This window comes from Mus caroli, unplaced genomic scaffold, assembly GCF_978045245.1.
Source record: "Mus caroli unplaced genomic scaffold, Mus_caroli_1 scaffold_4, whole genome shotgun sequence".
NCBI lineage: Eukaryota > Metazoa > Chordata > Mammalia > Rodentia > Muridae > Mus > Mus caroli.
Genome location: NW_028227259.1, coordinates 124818917 through 124835447, shown reverse-complemented (window position 1 = coordinate 124835447; position 16531 = coordinate 124818917). Strand labels below are relative to the sequence as shown.

The following is a 16531-nucleotide window of genomic DNA, read 5'->3' as shown; positions in this document are numbered from 1 at the left end:
TGAAAAATCCACAAGCCTTCAGTACACCTGGTATACAGCAAGTGCCCACTAAGTGTCATGCTCATCACGGAGAATCCCAGCTCACTCAGGAGCCTAGAAATCCCACCTTGGCTTAACTCCAAGGCTGGATCTTGAGGATGTAGCCAGGTAGAGTGCCAGCCCCAGCCCCCCCCCCCGCCCCCAGTTCCAGGGATGGAGGAAGTACCACCTTCTATCTAGCTGGAGGAAGTTCCCGTTCTGGACTGCGGATCTGGGGGAATCTGGATTTTGTTTTTTTGTTCTTTTAATCCAAGCAGAGAGATCCAAAGATCAGAGTTCTGCCCGCCCTTGTAGGCTCATTGCCCAGACCTGGCTGAAACCAGCACTTCACCCCCATGTGTGACATGCTCTGCCAGGGCCCAGAGAAGCTCACAGACTCTGAGCAGAACATCCCTGCCCTAACATCATTGAGTGAGCCTATCTCAAAAAGAAAGAAAGAAAGAAAGAAAGAAAGAAAGAAAGAAAGAAAGAAAGAAAGAAAGAAAGAAAGAAAGAAAGGAGAAAAAGAAAGGAGAGAGAGAGAGAACAATACAAGCAGACACCCTATGTATGTACATACTTTCTATTTTTATTTAAAGGAAGACCTATCACTCCAGAGGCAGAGGCAGGCGGATTTCTGAGTTCGAGGCCAGCCTGGTCTACAGAGTGAGTTCCCGGACAGCCAGGGCTATACAGAGAAACCCTGTCTCAAAAAAATCAATAAAATAAAATAAAATAAATGAAGACTATAAGTTTGAGGCCAGCCCGGGCTACATCTTGAGAATCTGTTTGTAAAGAAAAACAAAAACTTGGAAGTTAATTCATGCTTCCTTCAGTTCTGTTTGTTTGTTTGATTCTCTTTCTTTCTCTCTTTCTCTCTTTCTCTCTGTCTCTTTCTTTCTTTCCTTCATGTATGTGAGTACACTGTAGCTCTCTTCAGCCACCCCATAAGAGGGCATCGGATCCCATTACAGATGGCTGTGAGCCACCATGTGGCTGCTAGGAATTGAACTCAGAACTTCTGGAAGAACAGCCAGTGCTTGTAACCGCTGAGACATCTCCCCAGCCCCTTCCATCAGTTTTAAAAAGAACATTTCTGTCTTCCAACTCTTGCCACTTGGCACCCAGCATCTGGGAATCCCAGGCAGAGAGGTTCCAGGAGGACTATGGAGTCCTTCCTCCATTGCCTATCAGCCACATTTATGACCTCCGTTTCCTGATGGCTTGTTTTGTGGTGATTTACCCACCAGTCTTATCACCTAAATGTCAGGGACAATGTCTGACTCATGTCACCGCCTCCCACAACCTTGGCACTGAAACTCAAAACACACTTGATGGGTAAAAGCCACCAGGAGCCAGAGCCCAGTGTTCCTGTGACCCCGTTCTATTGATTCTTACTTCTCTGTCCCCAAGGTGCCTAGGATGGTCTCCTGACCCTCAGCAACTTATTCCTGCCCTGTAGACCTCCTTCTTCACTGAGCCCTGCCAGGAATCAGTTTCTCTCCTAGGGAAACAACTACCTGAAGCCATGGCTAAGGTAGGGCTGACAGGGCTCAGGCAGGGATGAGAGTGAGGTCTTTGTCTCTAGACACAAAGCCCAGTTTGTGATGGCTGGGCGCAATTCTGGGCAAGATGCCACGGGGGACAGACAACCACGGCAGAAAGTGTGTGCAGGAATAGGCATCAGTTCCCCAGGCCGCCTGCCCAGGAAACAGGTCTGTGATGGCCTCCCCCACCCACGCCTTGGAATGAAGAAGTAGGAAGGGAGTCATTGAACCGCGAGGTCGAGGGAGGTGGGGGGGACAGTGGATATTTCCAGAGCGTGTGGGTTTGTGGCCAAGGGCAAGGGCAGCTGGGAAAGTGTCCCTGCTGTCACTCAGCGCACAACTCAAACCAACTTGCCCCCCTCCCCCCACTCTACCCGGGGACAGAGACAGGCAGGAGGGCCCAGGTCATAGCATGGCAGAGGCGTCCAAACCAACCAGACACATCTTCCCAATCAACAGAGGGGAGCTCTGAGACCTGGGAAGAGAATGACTTGTGCAGCAAAATGGCACAGCCCTCCCCAGCTGGAGACAAGCTGGTGGCTTAAGAGCTGGTGCCTGGCCTTCAGCCAAGTGTCATCTCAGGCCTGAGGTGGCTCTCTGTACACGAGCAAACCAGAAGATGTGATAGAATGGCACCTGGAATGCCAGCACTCAGGAGGCAGAGGCAGGAGGATGGCAGCTACTTTGAGGCCAGTCAGGACCACAGAACAAGACCCTATCTCTAAAAAAGGAAACAAGAAAACCAATTCCAGATCCTCAAGAGAGTCCTTTAATCCTCTAGCTCCTCCTGATCCAGCTCTGACCCCTTCCTGTTTGAATCCCACACACCAACCCGAGCGTCTTCCTTTTCTTGCTGCCACAGGACTTTGGCATGTGCTGTGTTCTCTATCCAGACCACTCTTCTGCTAGTCTCAACTCTTAGGTCCTTCAAGTCTGTTTGCGTGTGACATTTTCAAGTGCCTCCCCCTTCCAGGAACCCTCATGGCAATGCAGTGACTTTTTCCCAGAATCCTTAGCTTTATTTGACCTTCTGTGGCACATGTCTGTGAGCCCCCGAGGACAGGTTTGGCTTGGCTCTGAGAGCTGATGTATCTTTGGCATCTATAACACTGTAGGACACATAGTAGGTACTCAATAAACATTTGCGAAAGTGTAGCCCACCAGGGAGATGGGTCAGTCAGAAAAGGGCTTTCCACATAAGCACCTGAGTTCTGAGCCCTAGCCCACATATAAAAAGCTAGGTATGGTGGCACATATTTGTAACCCTAGTGTTAGGAGGGTGGTAATGACAGGTGGATTCCTGGGTCTGGAAGACGTTGTGTCAATCAGTAAGATGGAGAAAGATCCAGAAAGATACCTAATGTCAACCTGTGGCCTCTGCATGCACATGTGACCCAGGAGGCATCACTACACATAGATCAAAATGATTTTTTTTATAAAAGATTTATTTTATGTATGTGAGTATACTGTCACTGTCTTTAGACACATTAGAAGAGGGCACCGGATCCCATTACAGATGGTTGTCCGCCACCATGTGGTTGCTGGGATTCGAACTCAGGACCTCTGGAAGAGCAGCTGGTGCTCTGAACTGCTGAGCCGTCTCTCCAGCCTAGGTAATTTAAACACTACCTGGGGATGTGTCTCAGTGGCTGCATGTTTGCTTCCATACACAAAAGGTTCTGGGTTGGAGAGTCAGCATATCTCCAAACAAAATGAATAAGGGAATAAAAAGAGGGAAAAGAACAGAATTGAACAAGAAATGATGATATAGCTGATTCTCCCTTACCCTGGACTTACTGCTCATCTTAACAGCTTTTTTTTTTTTGGACTTATGGATTTGTTTTGTTTTGTTTTGTTTTGTTTGTTTTTCATAAACTTTACTTAATGAACACCCTTGATCTGAAATTGTAGAATCTCACATGTTCCAAATTCAGGAGCAGTTCAGATTTCAAATTTTCCAATTAAAGATGCTCAACTGTAATGGAAAGAGTGCTGAGATCCTGGACGGTGGGACTATAGGGGGGCCAAGCCAAAGCCAAGTCATTAGCCCGGTGTGGTGGTGTGTGCCTTTAATCCCAGCACTTGGGAGGTGGAGGCAGAGTGAATTCCAGGACATCCTGGGATACATAGAGAGACCCTGCGTGAACAATAAAGATGGTGGGCTCTTCTTGTATTTTTTTAATTTTTATTATGCATTTCATAGCATGCTGCATAGCCTTCGAGCAGGAACAGATGACCACAGCTGAGTAATTTTTTTTTCATCAGCCAGGAAAATGTCTCCTTAGTCAATGTTCTCCAGGCCCCCCGGGCACATAGTAGCAATTGATTCCAGAGACAAGTCTATCAGGTTCCATCAAAAACCATTGGTACTAAACTCCAGCGATTCTTTTCTCCTTGCTCCCGTTGGTGAACTTGTGGATGTAAACAGTGGACACCTCAGAGATGATCAAGCACACCCCCATAATGGCGAGGCCAGGGAGCATTTCAAGCCACCTCTCTACACTGTTACTCACACTCCAAACCGTCACCAGCTCCACAGAGGTGACTTGGTTTCACCTCCCTTCCAACAGCATGTGGGAGAGGCAGTGGTGGTCTCTTCTTAAAAGATACAATCATTTTGGGACTTTAAAAGTCTGGTCTAGGGCACTTACAATAGCAGAAATAAAGGCTTGCATCCACCCAATAAATATTTACTTATATGAATACACTGTCACTGTCTTCAGACACACCAGAAAAGGGCATCAGATCCCATTACAGATGATTGTGAGCCACCATGTGGTTGCTGGGATTTGAACTCAGGACCTCTGGAAGAGCAGTCAGTGCTCTTAACCGCTGAGGCATCTCCCCAGCCCCTACAATTTGTTTTGTTTTTAGGCATTGTTTCAGGTAGCCTGGGCTGTCCTTGACCCAAGGATAACCTTGAACTCCTGATCCTCCTAAGACTGGCGTGACATGTGTCACAACATATGGTATGTGCAGTGCTGGGGCTTAAACCTGTGGCTTTGTACATGCCAGGCAAGCGTTCTACCTGCTAGGCTACAGCCCCAGCCCCCTGTCCAACCTTCTTGGGCTGGTGTACCTGTGCTACTACTGCTGCTGGCTGGGGCTCGGTGGGGGAGCAAGTGGCGGTTACAGGATATGGATGGTGTGAGCTAGAATAGGATATTATAGTAAATACTCCAGGAAGTGGTGACTGTTAAACCAGGCTAAAAATCAAAATGGAGTCAGTCAAGCTCCACATCCCGGAGCTAAAATTAAGCTGTTTTGTCCGGCCTTCCCAGAAAGGTTATTGGCGACAACAATCCAAGTTTCCAAACAGTCACATTTCCATGGGAAATTCTGAGAGAGATTTCTCTGCTTTAATCCTCACACAAAAGAGCCTGCCACAGCAGGATGTTCGCTCATCAGGCGTCTTCCTAGATCGCTTCTCTGGCCCCTGCTGGACAGGGGGAGGAACTAGGAAAAAACTGTGTGTGTGTGTGTGTGTGTGTGTGAGAGAGAGAGAGAGAGAGAGAGAGAGAGAGAGAGAGAGAGAGAGAGCGCATGGGTATGGGTATGAGTTTGTTTGCATGTGTGACTGTGTGAGTGTGTACACACGTGTTTGTACATGTGCGTATGCATTGTGAGCATGTGTGTGTACTGCATGTGCGTGAGTGTGCATATATGTGCGTGCATGCATGTGTGCATGCATGTGTGTATGAGTGTGGGGGCGTAGGTGTGAGTTTGTGTTTGCATGTGTGACTGTGTGAGTGTGTACACACGTGTTTGTGCATGTGCATTGTATGCATGCCTGTGTATTGCATGTGTGTGAGTGTGCATGTGTGTGAGTGTGCATGTGTGTATTGCGTGTATGTATGAGTGTGGGTGTGGGTGTGAGTTCGTGTTTGCATGTATGAGTGTGTACACACATGTTTGTGCATGTGTGTGCATTGTGTGCATGTGTGTATGTGCACATGTGCATGTGTGCGCCTGTGTGCATGTATGTGTGTGAGTGTGCATGTGTGTGTACACATGCATGTGTGTATATGAGTGTGTGTGCATTGTGTGCATGTGTGTGAGTGTGTATATGTACACTCATGTGTGTTTGGGTATGTGTGGAGGACAGAGGCCCATGCTTGGTGGTCCTCAGTCACTCTCCACATTACATTTTGAAACAGGGTCTCTCTCACTGACCCAGGAGCCCTCATCCATCCATCCAGGCTGGCTGCCCAGTCAACCCCAGGAATCCTCCCATCTTTACCTCCCCAGCACTGAGATGACCGTGCTCCCCCTGTTCTGCCACGCCCTGCTTTTCCTTCGGGAGTTAAGAATCCAAACTGGGGTCCTCTGGTTTTCCAGGGCCCAGCCCCTCCCATCTCTGCTTCTGCTCTGGTTTTCTTCACGCCTCCCTCTTCTGCTCAGCCACCCTCCTTTGTTCCGACTATTGGAACATTTATTCTGTTTTGTGGAATAAAGTGTTCCCTGATTCTAGAATTCAAAATGGGGGGGGGGAAGCTGAGTCTAGGGAGAGTGTTCACTCAGAGAATCGCTTTCTGTGGATGCATAAGGATTTGAGCTTAGACTGTAGCATCAACCCAAGTATCCAGGCAGAATATCGAGCACCTGGAATCCTAGGAGAAGCTCTGAGAGCCTCAGCTCAGTGAGAGACACTGGGATGGGGGATGAGATAGTCCATCGGGTAACGGCACTCACCACCAAGCCTGATGACCTCAATCCAATTCCTACCCCATTCCCAAACCCACGATTTAAAACAAAAGAACCAGCTCAAGGTAACCTTTGACCTCCACAAACACACTAGGAGTTGCCCCACAAGCCACACAATAAATAAATAAATGTTTAAGCCAAGCAGTGGTGGCACACACCTTTAATCCTAGCATCTGGGATGCAGAGGCAGGAAGATCTTTCTGAGTTCAAAGGCAGCCTGGTCCCAGAGTGAATTGTGGGACAGCTAGGCTACTCAGAGAAATCCTATCTCAAAAAGCAATCAAATAATAATTAATAATAATTAGTGTCTAAGGTCATCCTCAGCTATATCGAGGCCATCCTGGATACATAAAACCCTGTGTATAAAAAAATGAAACAAGAAGCTGATCGTCTCGGCACAGAGGATGATGGGAAACAACCCGTAAATGGAACTCAGTGTGCTGGATGCAGGACCACGTGCTTAGCTGACAGGAACACGGGGTCGGGTCCAACCTCACTTAGAGTGACAGGAAGCCAGCCCGGACAGTAGGGCTGTACATGAGAAGCAACTGAGCTGTCCTCCATACAAGGACTGAACTAAGAAGCCACACAGATCCATAGCCATCCTAGCTTGCTTTAAAACAGCATGACCATGCTAGGTGGTGGTCTCGTGTGCCTTTAATCCCAGCACTCGGGAGGCAGAGGCAAGCGAATCTCTGTGAGTTCGAGGCCAGCCTGGTCTACAGAGCAAGTTCCAGGACAGCCAGAGCTACACAGGGAAACCTTGTCTCAGAAAACAAACAAAAAAACCAACACCATGACCTGGGGAGGAAAGGACTTCTTTCACCTCAGAACTCAGATCCATCACTGTGGGAAGTCAGAGCAGGAAGCTGCTCATGGCTTGCTTAGCCTGCCTAGGGGTGGTACCACCCACAGTGGGCTAGGCCTTCCCTGTCAATCACTAAGTAAGAAACAGCCCCACGGGCCAATGAAGGCATTTCCTCAACTGAAGGCTCCCTCTTCACAGAGGACTCCAGCTTGTGTAGAGTTGACAGAAAACTAACCATTCTGTAAGTACCACTCACCCAGGAAGGGGGCTGACTCCACAGCAATGTTGCGAAGAGAGTGGACAGACTCAGACCATTGGGTATCTCTTGCAGCAATATGCCCTTCACCCCGATACTGGGGACGGAACCCAGGGTCTCCTGCATGCTGGACAACTCTCCAGTGCTGGTCTACCCTGAGCACTATACCCAATTTGACATTTTGGAAAAGAGAAAACCATAAAGGATTCTCTCTCTCTTTCTCTATCTTCTCTCTGTGTCTATCTCTGCCTGTCTCCCTCTCTCTGTCCCTCTGTGTCTGTCTGTCTGTCTGTCTGTCACTGTGTCCCTCTGTCTGTGTCTGTCTGTCTGTCACTGTGTCCCTCTATCTGTGTCTGTCTGTCTCTCTGTCACTCTGTCTCTGTCTGTCTCTCTGTCCCTCTGTCTGTGTCTGTCTGTCTCTCTGTGCCTCTGTCTGTGTCATCTGTCTCTCTCTGCCCTTCTGTCTGTCTCTCTCTGTCTCTTTCTTAATCCCTCTGTGTCTGTCTGTCTCTCTGTCCCTCTGCCTGTGTCGGTCTGTCTGCCTCTCTGTCCCTCTGTGCCTGTCTGTCTGTCTCTGTCCCTCTGTGTCTGTCTGTCAGTCTGTCTCTCTCTTTCTCACTTAACAAGTACTCTAACTGAGCTACATCCCAGCCCTCATTTTTTTTTTCTTACTTTTCCTTTTGAGACCGCATCTCAATAGGCTGCCCAGGCTGGCCTTCAACCTGCATTGTGGCCCAGCATAGCCTGGATCTCTACCTCCTGTTCTGTTTTAGACCGAGCCTTGATGTGCATCCCAGGCTGGCTTTGAACTCTCCATCCTCCTACCTAACCCCCCTGAATACCGGGATCACAGATATGCACTACCACAGGATATACCCTAGTCAGATTACAAATGGGCCCAGAGTCGTGACGTTTTTGCCTTAGGTGTGGTAGCTACACGGCTTTACACATTTGCCACAGCCCATAAAAACGTGTGTGAAGAAAAGGGGTGAATTTCAGGAGGTAGAAATTACACCTCCATTTTTTTTTTAATTAAGAAAAATGAGCTCATGTTTCTTGCTGAAGCCTTACATCAGGTTACACAGAAAGATAATGTGGGTAATTTAATGCAAAATGCTCCAAAGGGAGAACGTGGGTTATTTTAGATCGCTTTTTAAAAATATCCCCTAACAAAACTCCTTAGGAGTGGTTTTAAGTAGTGCAGGCATTGCAAATAAGTATAGGTTGGCACAACGCTGGAAGCACGATGCTGGAGCCTGAGGAAGGCTCGTGAATCTGGGGCCAGCCTAGGTCTCCACAGTGAGACCTTATCTTAAATCCACCAATCAGCTGAATAGAGCTGGGTAGCTGTCCTAGTTAGGGTTATTGTGGCTGCGATGCACCGTGACCAAAAGCAACTTGCGGAGGAAAGGGTTTATTTCGCTCACACTTCCGTAGAACTGTTTATCACCAATGGCAATCGGCAGGAACTCAGACAGGGCAGGAGTCTGGAAGCAGGAGCTGATGCAGAGGCCATGGAGGGATGCTGCTCACTGGCTTGCTCCCTGTGACTTGCTAAGCCTGCTTTCTTACAGAACTCAGGAGCACCAGCCCAGGGATGGCCCCACCCACAGTGGGCGGGGCCCTCTCCCATCTATCACTAATGAAAAAAATGACTGACAGGCTTATTTACAGCTGGTAGACATTTTTTGGTACATCTTTTGGAGGCATTTTCTCAGTTGAGGTTCTCTCCTCTCTGCCGACATTAGCGTGTGTGAAGCTGGCATAAAGCTATCCGGCATGCCTGTAAATCACAGCATTTGTGAGATGGAGACAGGAGGCTTACTCCCCAGGTCCCATGAGGTTAAGAGAGAAACCAGTCTTACGGTTGTATACACACACACTAAATAAATGTAATAAATTTGTTGTTGTTGTTTCCAAGATAGAGATTTTTTTGTGTGTGTAGCCCTAGCTGTCCTGGAACTCATAAAGATTTGCCAGCCTCTGTCTCCCAAGTTCTGGAATTAAAGGTGTGAGCCACTGTGTCCAGCAATTAAAAAAAAAATAATAAAGGTAAACAAAAAGAAATATATTCTTTTGAAAGGGGAAATGACAGGAAACAAATGCAGGAGAACCACGGTGAGTTAGAGGCCAGCCTGTGTCGTGGAGGGGAAAGAAGGGGAGGAGGGAGGGAGGGATTGGAACAGTTTAAAGCAGATGACCAGGGGCTGCTTGCTGCTTCCGGTTGGATATACGGTGGGCATTTGTTGCTGAGTCCTTTCCCCTAGTACCAGTGCTTTGGGTTAAATGCTGTACTATACAACAGAGGGCATCCTGTCTGACCCACAGTAATTACTCAAACTGGGACAGCCTCTCCCTCCTCCACCGGTCAAATGCAAATCACCTGCCCTCCCCAGGGTACTTCTTCAGAGCAGTGCTTTTTCCAAACCAGGCTGAGGCTCCATGAGACATGGCCAGGATAACCCCATCACTGGCATGGGTAGCTCCCCATCACCTGCATGGGTAGCCCCATCACCTGCATGGGCCAGGAGCTCAAAGGAATAGAGCCCTTCCTCAGCAGTCATCCTCAGAATGACTGACAGTAGTACATAGGGCTGGGCAAACAGTAGGCACTCAATAATTACCCTTTGGGGGGGGCACAGTATACATACACACACATACATACACAGATGCACACATGTCCACATGCAGTAAATAAATGGAATAAATTTGTTGTTGCTGTTTCCAAGATAGGGCTTTTTTGGTGTAGCCCCAGCTGTCCTGGAACTCATAGAGATTCATCAGCTTCTGTCTCCCAGTGACAGGAGATAGCTGTAGCCCTGAGACCCGATCCAGCTCCTCCTAATCTCCCGTGTGGACGAAGGAACCAACTGCTGCATGATGATGCCAAACTGTACCCAGCTGAGAAAAGGCGTGGCTAGACCCAGCTTCCCCTCCCCCCGCCCCCGGGAAAGGAAATATTGACCCCAGGACCCATGTCCTGTCCACAGCCTCCAAATTTAGATTAGAGGATAGCTTCCCTTCCTGGCTGCTGTCTGTCCCTGTCAGGAGTGTGTCCTACGCTGCTGCCTGGCAACAGAATGTGTACTGTTGGCTGCCCAGGCAACCACGGCTTGCTCTGCCTTGGGCTTCTGGGAGTTCCAAACAGGACAGTCCCTCAGCTTGTGCTAAGGTGGCTGGAGACACCTGTGCGACAATGGCAGTGGCCTGGGAGGAGTATTTCCGCCTGGTCTTCAGCGAGAAAGTGCAACCGTGAGTGGTCCAAGAGAGGCTGAATGGGGAAGATGGAGGGAGAGCGAGCTGAGAGGCCATCCCTTCTTCTAGGGTCCCTGCAGCCCCATTCCTTTGGGCAGTTTGGTTGCAAAAGCCCTAAGAGAATGTGTAACTGAGATAGGTCTCCCCTCCAAGGTCTCAGTGAGCAGGTTAGAGCCCAGCCTCTAAGCTTCTGTGATGACTTGCATGCTCCTGCCTCCAGCCTTGGCCAGTATCTCAGAGATGAACTCCTTGAACCAGAGTGGAAAGGAATATTTACCTGTGAGCTGCTGGCCAGCAGAGAAGCTGCATTTTAAGGATGTCAGCTCTGTGGTGTATTGTCTGCAGATCCTGAGACCTGTATCTGTCAAGTTGGGGCAGGGGTGGGGGCGGGGGCAGGGGCGTGATGACTCTTCTGATGAGGGGCTGGGTGAGCCTTGTTGAATGAGATGTCAGACTCTCTTTGACTCCCTCCCATCTCACCAACCCCTGGGAGAGCTGGGCTCCCACAGCCAGCCTCTCTTGGAGCACTCCCCACGAAGAAACGCTCCCAGTTTGGGTGGTCAGAGCAGGAACCCGTCCAAACCATCTCACCTGGTCATCCTACAGACATCCCTCAGAGGGACATCCTTCCAGCTGCTGAGGTCCCTGTCACCCCTCTCTTATCCTGCCCTGTTCTGTTGGCTGACGGCTGTACCAAGTGGGTCCATCCTTACCTCCCCATTATGCCTACCTGGATGAGAATGACATCCTTGCCAGAGCATCCTAAGCCCCCCATCATGAGCACTCACTGTCCCCAAGCTCCTCACGGCAGCCACAGGGGTTTTCTCAAAACTTGCCCATGTTTCTCATCTCTGGCCAGGGTCACGGCCAGTGTTTTGGGTTATGACCATTGTTTTCTTTCCCCGTGGCCTGCCACAGTCTGCCACAGAGCCCTGAATGGCTCTTAGTGTCAACCTGCCGTCTCCTTTCTCCTTTAAGTCACCTTCAACGTACTCCGGTGCTTGCTGGGAGCCTGGGTGTTTCTTAGCCGTTCCATTGACCTGGACTCTGTCCCCTAAAGTTGTCAGTACAATGGCATCTTTCAACCAGACAGACTTTCTGACTCCATGTTGAAAATAGTCCTCTAGTCTACTGACTTTTTTTTTAGGTTTATTTATTTTATTTATATGAGTACACTGTCACTGTTTTCAGATGCACACCAGAAGAGGTCATCAGATCTCATTACAGATGATTGTGAGCCACCATGTGGTTGCTGGGATTTGAACTCAGGACCTGTGGAAGAGCAGTCAGTGCTCTTACCCGCTGAGCCATCTCTCCAGCCCCGTCATATTGACTCTTATATCCCAGGCAGGGCTCACTGGGACCGGGCAGTGCTTGCTATTAGTGTCCATCTTAGCTGTCTGTGCTCCTCGGGGGAGTACAGCTCCCAGGAACACGGGTTTCTGTTTGTCTGTCTGTCTTGATGGTCGCACCCTCTGTGACAAGGACATTGCCTGGACAGAACAGGAACACAGCAAACTTGTGAACAAATTAAAAATCCAGAGTGCCAGCCCCATGCTTGTCATCCTAACACTCAAGAGGTAGAGGCTTCAAGACCAAGAATTCAAGGCCAGCCTGGCCTACATGAGACCATTTAAAACAAAAGCAAACTGACTCTGTAGGTTGTGAGTGAGGCCATCTCAGTCACACACACACACACACACACACACACACACACACACACACACCCTCCCCAGGGAGTCTGCCCCCTCTTCTCGTTAACTCCTCCCCTTTGGCTCCCTCCAGGAAGCCACTGGAGCAGACTGGGGATGACAGTTCGGTCTTGCAGCTTATATTGGAGAAGAAGGAAGAGTTAGCAGTTGCGGACCTGGGTTTGCAGGCCCAGAAGAAGGTGAGCCTCAGTTGCTAAAATCTGAGGGTTCTTCAAACACACACACTGGTGGTGCCCAATGTGGGTTATACAGTCTAGGGTGGGTCTACACTGAGCTCCGATGCCCTTATCTGTCAAAGGAAGATGGTGTGCGAATGCTCGGTACAAACGTGCATGTGTGCATTGAGCACCTACTGGCCATTGACCTCCATTGTTTCACAGTCTAGAGAGGAAAATAGGTGCCGGGGTAGAGGTTGCTGGACGGGAAGGCACTGGGGCTCTCAGACTCTGGGGGTGGGTGTGGGTGTGGGGAACCTCTAGACAGGCAAGGCTTCCTGGAAGAAGACTCCGTTCAAGGACAAAGCTCAGAGTCATAGGGTTTAGCAGTTAACAGCACTGACTCTTACAGAGGGTTCCAGTTCAAGTTCCTGCACTCATACCAGGTGGCTGGCAACACACTGCAACTCTAGCTCAGAGGGAGGGGGCAGCGCCCCTTCTGGCCTCTAAGGGCACTACACTCACATGCACACATCCCTCCCAGAAATACACACAATTTAAAACATAAAAATATTTATTTATTTATTTATTTTTAAAAGCTCAGGGAGTCAGGTAGCTGGAACATGGAGTATCTAGAGGGAAAGAGGTTGAGGGGGGCGGGGAATAAACGGGTCCACTAGCATTGGGGGGGGGGTGAACAGACACACACCTCTAACTGCATCCCACTCCAAGGAATACCGCAGCACGATAGAGTCCGTGAACCAGCGCTGGAGAGAGCTGGAGCAGAAAGGGCAGGAGCTACAGGGCTCTGTCATCTCCTATGACAAATTCCTGAAGGTCAGTGGAGGCTGAGGGCCAGAGGCAGGTTGCAGGGGGGTCCTGTTTGCCACTCTAGAGTAGCTCCAACTAGGAAAGCCACGTGGGTGATGATACTGGAGGGTGGTGGTGGTGTGCAGATCCGGGTTGTCAGAGGACTGAGGAGGTGCAAGGACCTCGAATCCCAGCTCCTGTGGCTTAGAAGTGCAAATGTTGTGGTTTGGTGAAGGCTGAATAGCACCGCAAGCCCCAAGGTTCTGAGGCTTCCCCTGATCGCCACCCACCCGTCCTTCCCAGGAAGTTGAGGCCCGGCGTGCAGCACGGAAAGCCATAGAGGAGCGGAAGATAACTAGCAACCTGGACGCAGAGTTGAGGCGGCTGCGTACACAGCTGAAGGAGCTGCGGCTGCAACGCGCGCGGCTGCAGCGGAAAGTGCAGCGCCTGGAGCCCTGCGAGCGCATGCTGAAGCGAGCCCTGGAGAAGCGGCCTGTGGTGAGCAGGGCTGAGGGCCTGGGAACCGCTTTGTTTTCCCGAACTCTGACAGTAGACAAGAGACAGCACTCACCGAATACTAGGGACCTGCTTGGTTCTCAAGGCATCACCTAAATCAGGTCAAATGGATCCTGTTATTGTAGACCTTATTTTACATGTCAAAAAAAAAAGTTGCAGGAAGTTCATTAGTACTCAAGATCATGATGTTAAGCAGGTGTGCGTGTGTGTGCTTGTGTGCGGGGGGGGGGGGGGGGGGCGTGACGGCGACAGCATGAGGACAGACAATAATATAAATTTTATTATTTGTGGAAGGTTAGATTTTGGGGGAGAAATGTATGTGTGTTGGTTTATGAGACAGGTTTGATTGATTTGATTTGATTTTTGAGACGTGAGAATATAGCCCAGGCTGGTCTTGTACTCCTTACATAGCCAAGGCAAACCTTCAACTCTTGGGGATTTGGGGTTGGGGGGGGGGTTTCTGTATAACCCTGGCTGGCCTTGAACTCAGAGATCCGCCTGCCTCTGCCTCCTGAAGTGCTGGGATTAAAGGCATGTGCCACCACTGCCACCATGCTCAGCTCCATAGAGGATGGGGCGTGGGAGGGGGGTCGTTGAGACAGAGTCCCATTCTGTAGCCCAGGCTAACCAGGTACTTGATCTGTAGTGGAGGCTGGTCTTGAGCTTGAGGCAACTCTCCTGCCTCAGCATCCCCAAGTGCTGGCATTCCAGGCATCAGCCACCAAGTTCTCCCAGTCAACAACAAAGTGGTGTCTAGCCAGCTTAATTAGCTAGGTTTGATCATGGAGTGGGGTAGGACACGAACAGGGAAGGCCATTTCAGGGCCTGAGATGTCCCATGGCACACCTGGACTGAGGACACCCCCCAGGGTGTGTTGGCAAGCCAGGTGGGCAGGGAAGGAGGATTGGAGGCCATGTGAGTTCCCCTCTTCAGTTTCAGGAGGTTTCCGACCTGGTGGCCCGCTTCGAGAGCCTGGTAAGCACAAAGGCGGCACTGAAACTGGCGGAGCAAAAACGACTGGTGGAGATGGAGTCGACCCGTGCGCAGCTGCTTAGTTTGCAGAGTGAGAAGCAGGATGAGATGCTGAGTCTGAACCAGCAACGGACGCAACTGGTGGAGCAGTTGGAGGCGGCGCGTGAACACAGACAGCAGTGGGTGCGCGTCCCCGGGGGCCCACCCACTCTGCTAGTAGGGGTGGGGTGGGGGTTAGAGACAGTGCTTGTGTTACCGCTCTGCAGAACACCTGGGTGCACCTGTTAGGCAGATATAGGGCCTCCCCGACCCTAGGACCAGGTCCCCAATTCAATGGCGATCTGGGCGTGCGTTCCACAGGAATCTAAGTGGATCGAAATTCTGAACTCAGCATCGGAAAAGACGCTGCTCTTGGGACGTGCTAGGATGGCTGTGCTCAACCTGTATCATCTTGTTCGCCTGCAACAGGGTCGGAGGCAAACCCTGGATGTGAAGGACGTGGAGGGGCAGCTGGAGGAGGTGAGGAGCTCTCCATTGCTCACTGCTCAACACTCCTTTTGGGAAAGCCCACTGTTGAGACACCTACAGCTTAAGGGCCCTTTACAGGTAGTGCCCTACTATGCAGCCAGAAAACCACACTCAGCTCCCAGGACTGTAGCCACCAGGTGGCAAGTGTGTCTCATGCAGTGTTGGTTAGATTAACGGAGGCCAGTGTTTGATCATGAGTTGCGCTAATCCTTGGGATAACAAATCCAGGGGGTCTCTCCTGCCCCCGTCTCAAGGCCAAGAATCACTATCAGGCTGGCCAGAACAGAGAACTGTCACCATCCTCCCTGTCACTGCCACGGCAAGGGATGGCTATTCTGCTTTTTTCCTTCTTTGTGTTATGGCCTCAGTGTTTACCCACGTGATGGACATGAAGAGGCTCGCACAGGCTGCTGTACATGTGCTGCACCCAGCTCCTGGTGGTGGGGCTGTAGGTGTCCGTTCATTTCCTATATGTGAGCAATTAGCACAAAACGAAAAGATGCTATGTCGATGAGGTTACAAGCCAACAAGCCAAGCCTGATCCAAGGGAGACATGACCTGACATGGGTGGGACACCAGGCTGGCAGGGAGCCAGCTGGAAAGCTGCCAAGTGTCTGGTTTAGATTCCTTCAGTGGCTGGGCAAGGAAGTGTACACACCTTTAAACCCAGCATTCAGGAGGCAGAACCAGGCGGAACTCTTGAGTTTGAGGCCAGCCTGGTTTACAGAGCGACTTCCAGGACAGCCAGGACTGTATAGAGACCCTATACAGTCTAAAAGAAAAAAATTCTGTGTTATACACTATCATTTTCAACACTTAGGGAACTGAGGCAGGAGGAATGCCATGAGTTAGAGGCCAAGTTTGAGTTGTACTTTTACCAATAAACAGAACAAAGGATACTTTTAGGAGGCTGGGCTAGACACGATCAGTGCCTCTCCAGTGGGGGCTCCAGCCCCGCCCCTGCCCTGCCTCCGTGGGGGTGGGGAGAGGATGTACTCTGGCCATGTCATCTCTGCCCCCAGGTGAAGCGGTTTATCATGAGCATCTCAGCCACACTGGCCAACCTTGCCCAGGCTCAGCCTACAGCTACTGCCTCCTAATCCGGCCTGGCGAACAGTGAAGGGGACCTGAGGGACCAAGTCCCACATTTCTTGGTGTGCAGGCTCAACGTAACCGCTCTCTGACTATCCTTTCTCCTGGGCAAGACAGAGCGATGATGCCTCGCACCATCTTGAGCCTTCCATGGGACA

The 16531-nt window shown here is 50.3% G+C and overlaps 1 protein-coding gene and 1 pseudogene across 1 annotated transcript; one reads left to right on the top strand and one right to left on the bottom strand.

Annotated features, from left to right (window-relative positions):
- Positions 1-3846: 3846 nt before the first annotated feature.
- On the bottom strand, positions 3847-4048 carry LOC110293843 (NADH dehydrogenase [ubiquinone] 1 alpha subcomplex subunit 1 pseudogene; annotated as a pseudogene).
- A 6428-nt stretch (positions 4049-10476) lies between these two features.
- Cfap73 (cilia and flagella associated protein 73) lies at positions 10477-16530 on the top strand. The gene is made up of 7 exons (XM_021163299.3): positions 10477-10585; positions 12374-12479; positions 13188-13292; positions 13569-13763; positions 14715-14936; positions 15114-15272; positions 16304-16530. Exons 1-7 carry the CDS (start codon positions 10530-10532, stop codon positions 16379-16381), a joined length of 921 nt encoding a protein of 306 aa, XP_021018958.1. The 5' UTR covers positions 10477-10529; the 3' UTR covers positions 16382-16530.
- Position 16531: the final 1 nt, after the last annotated feature.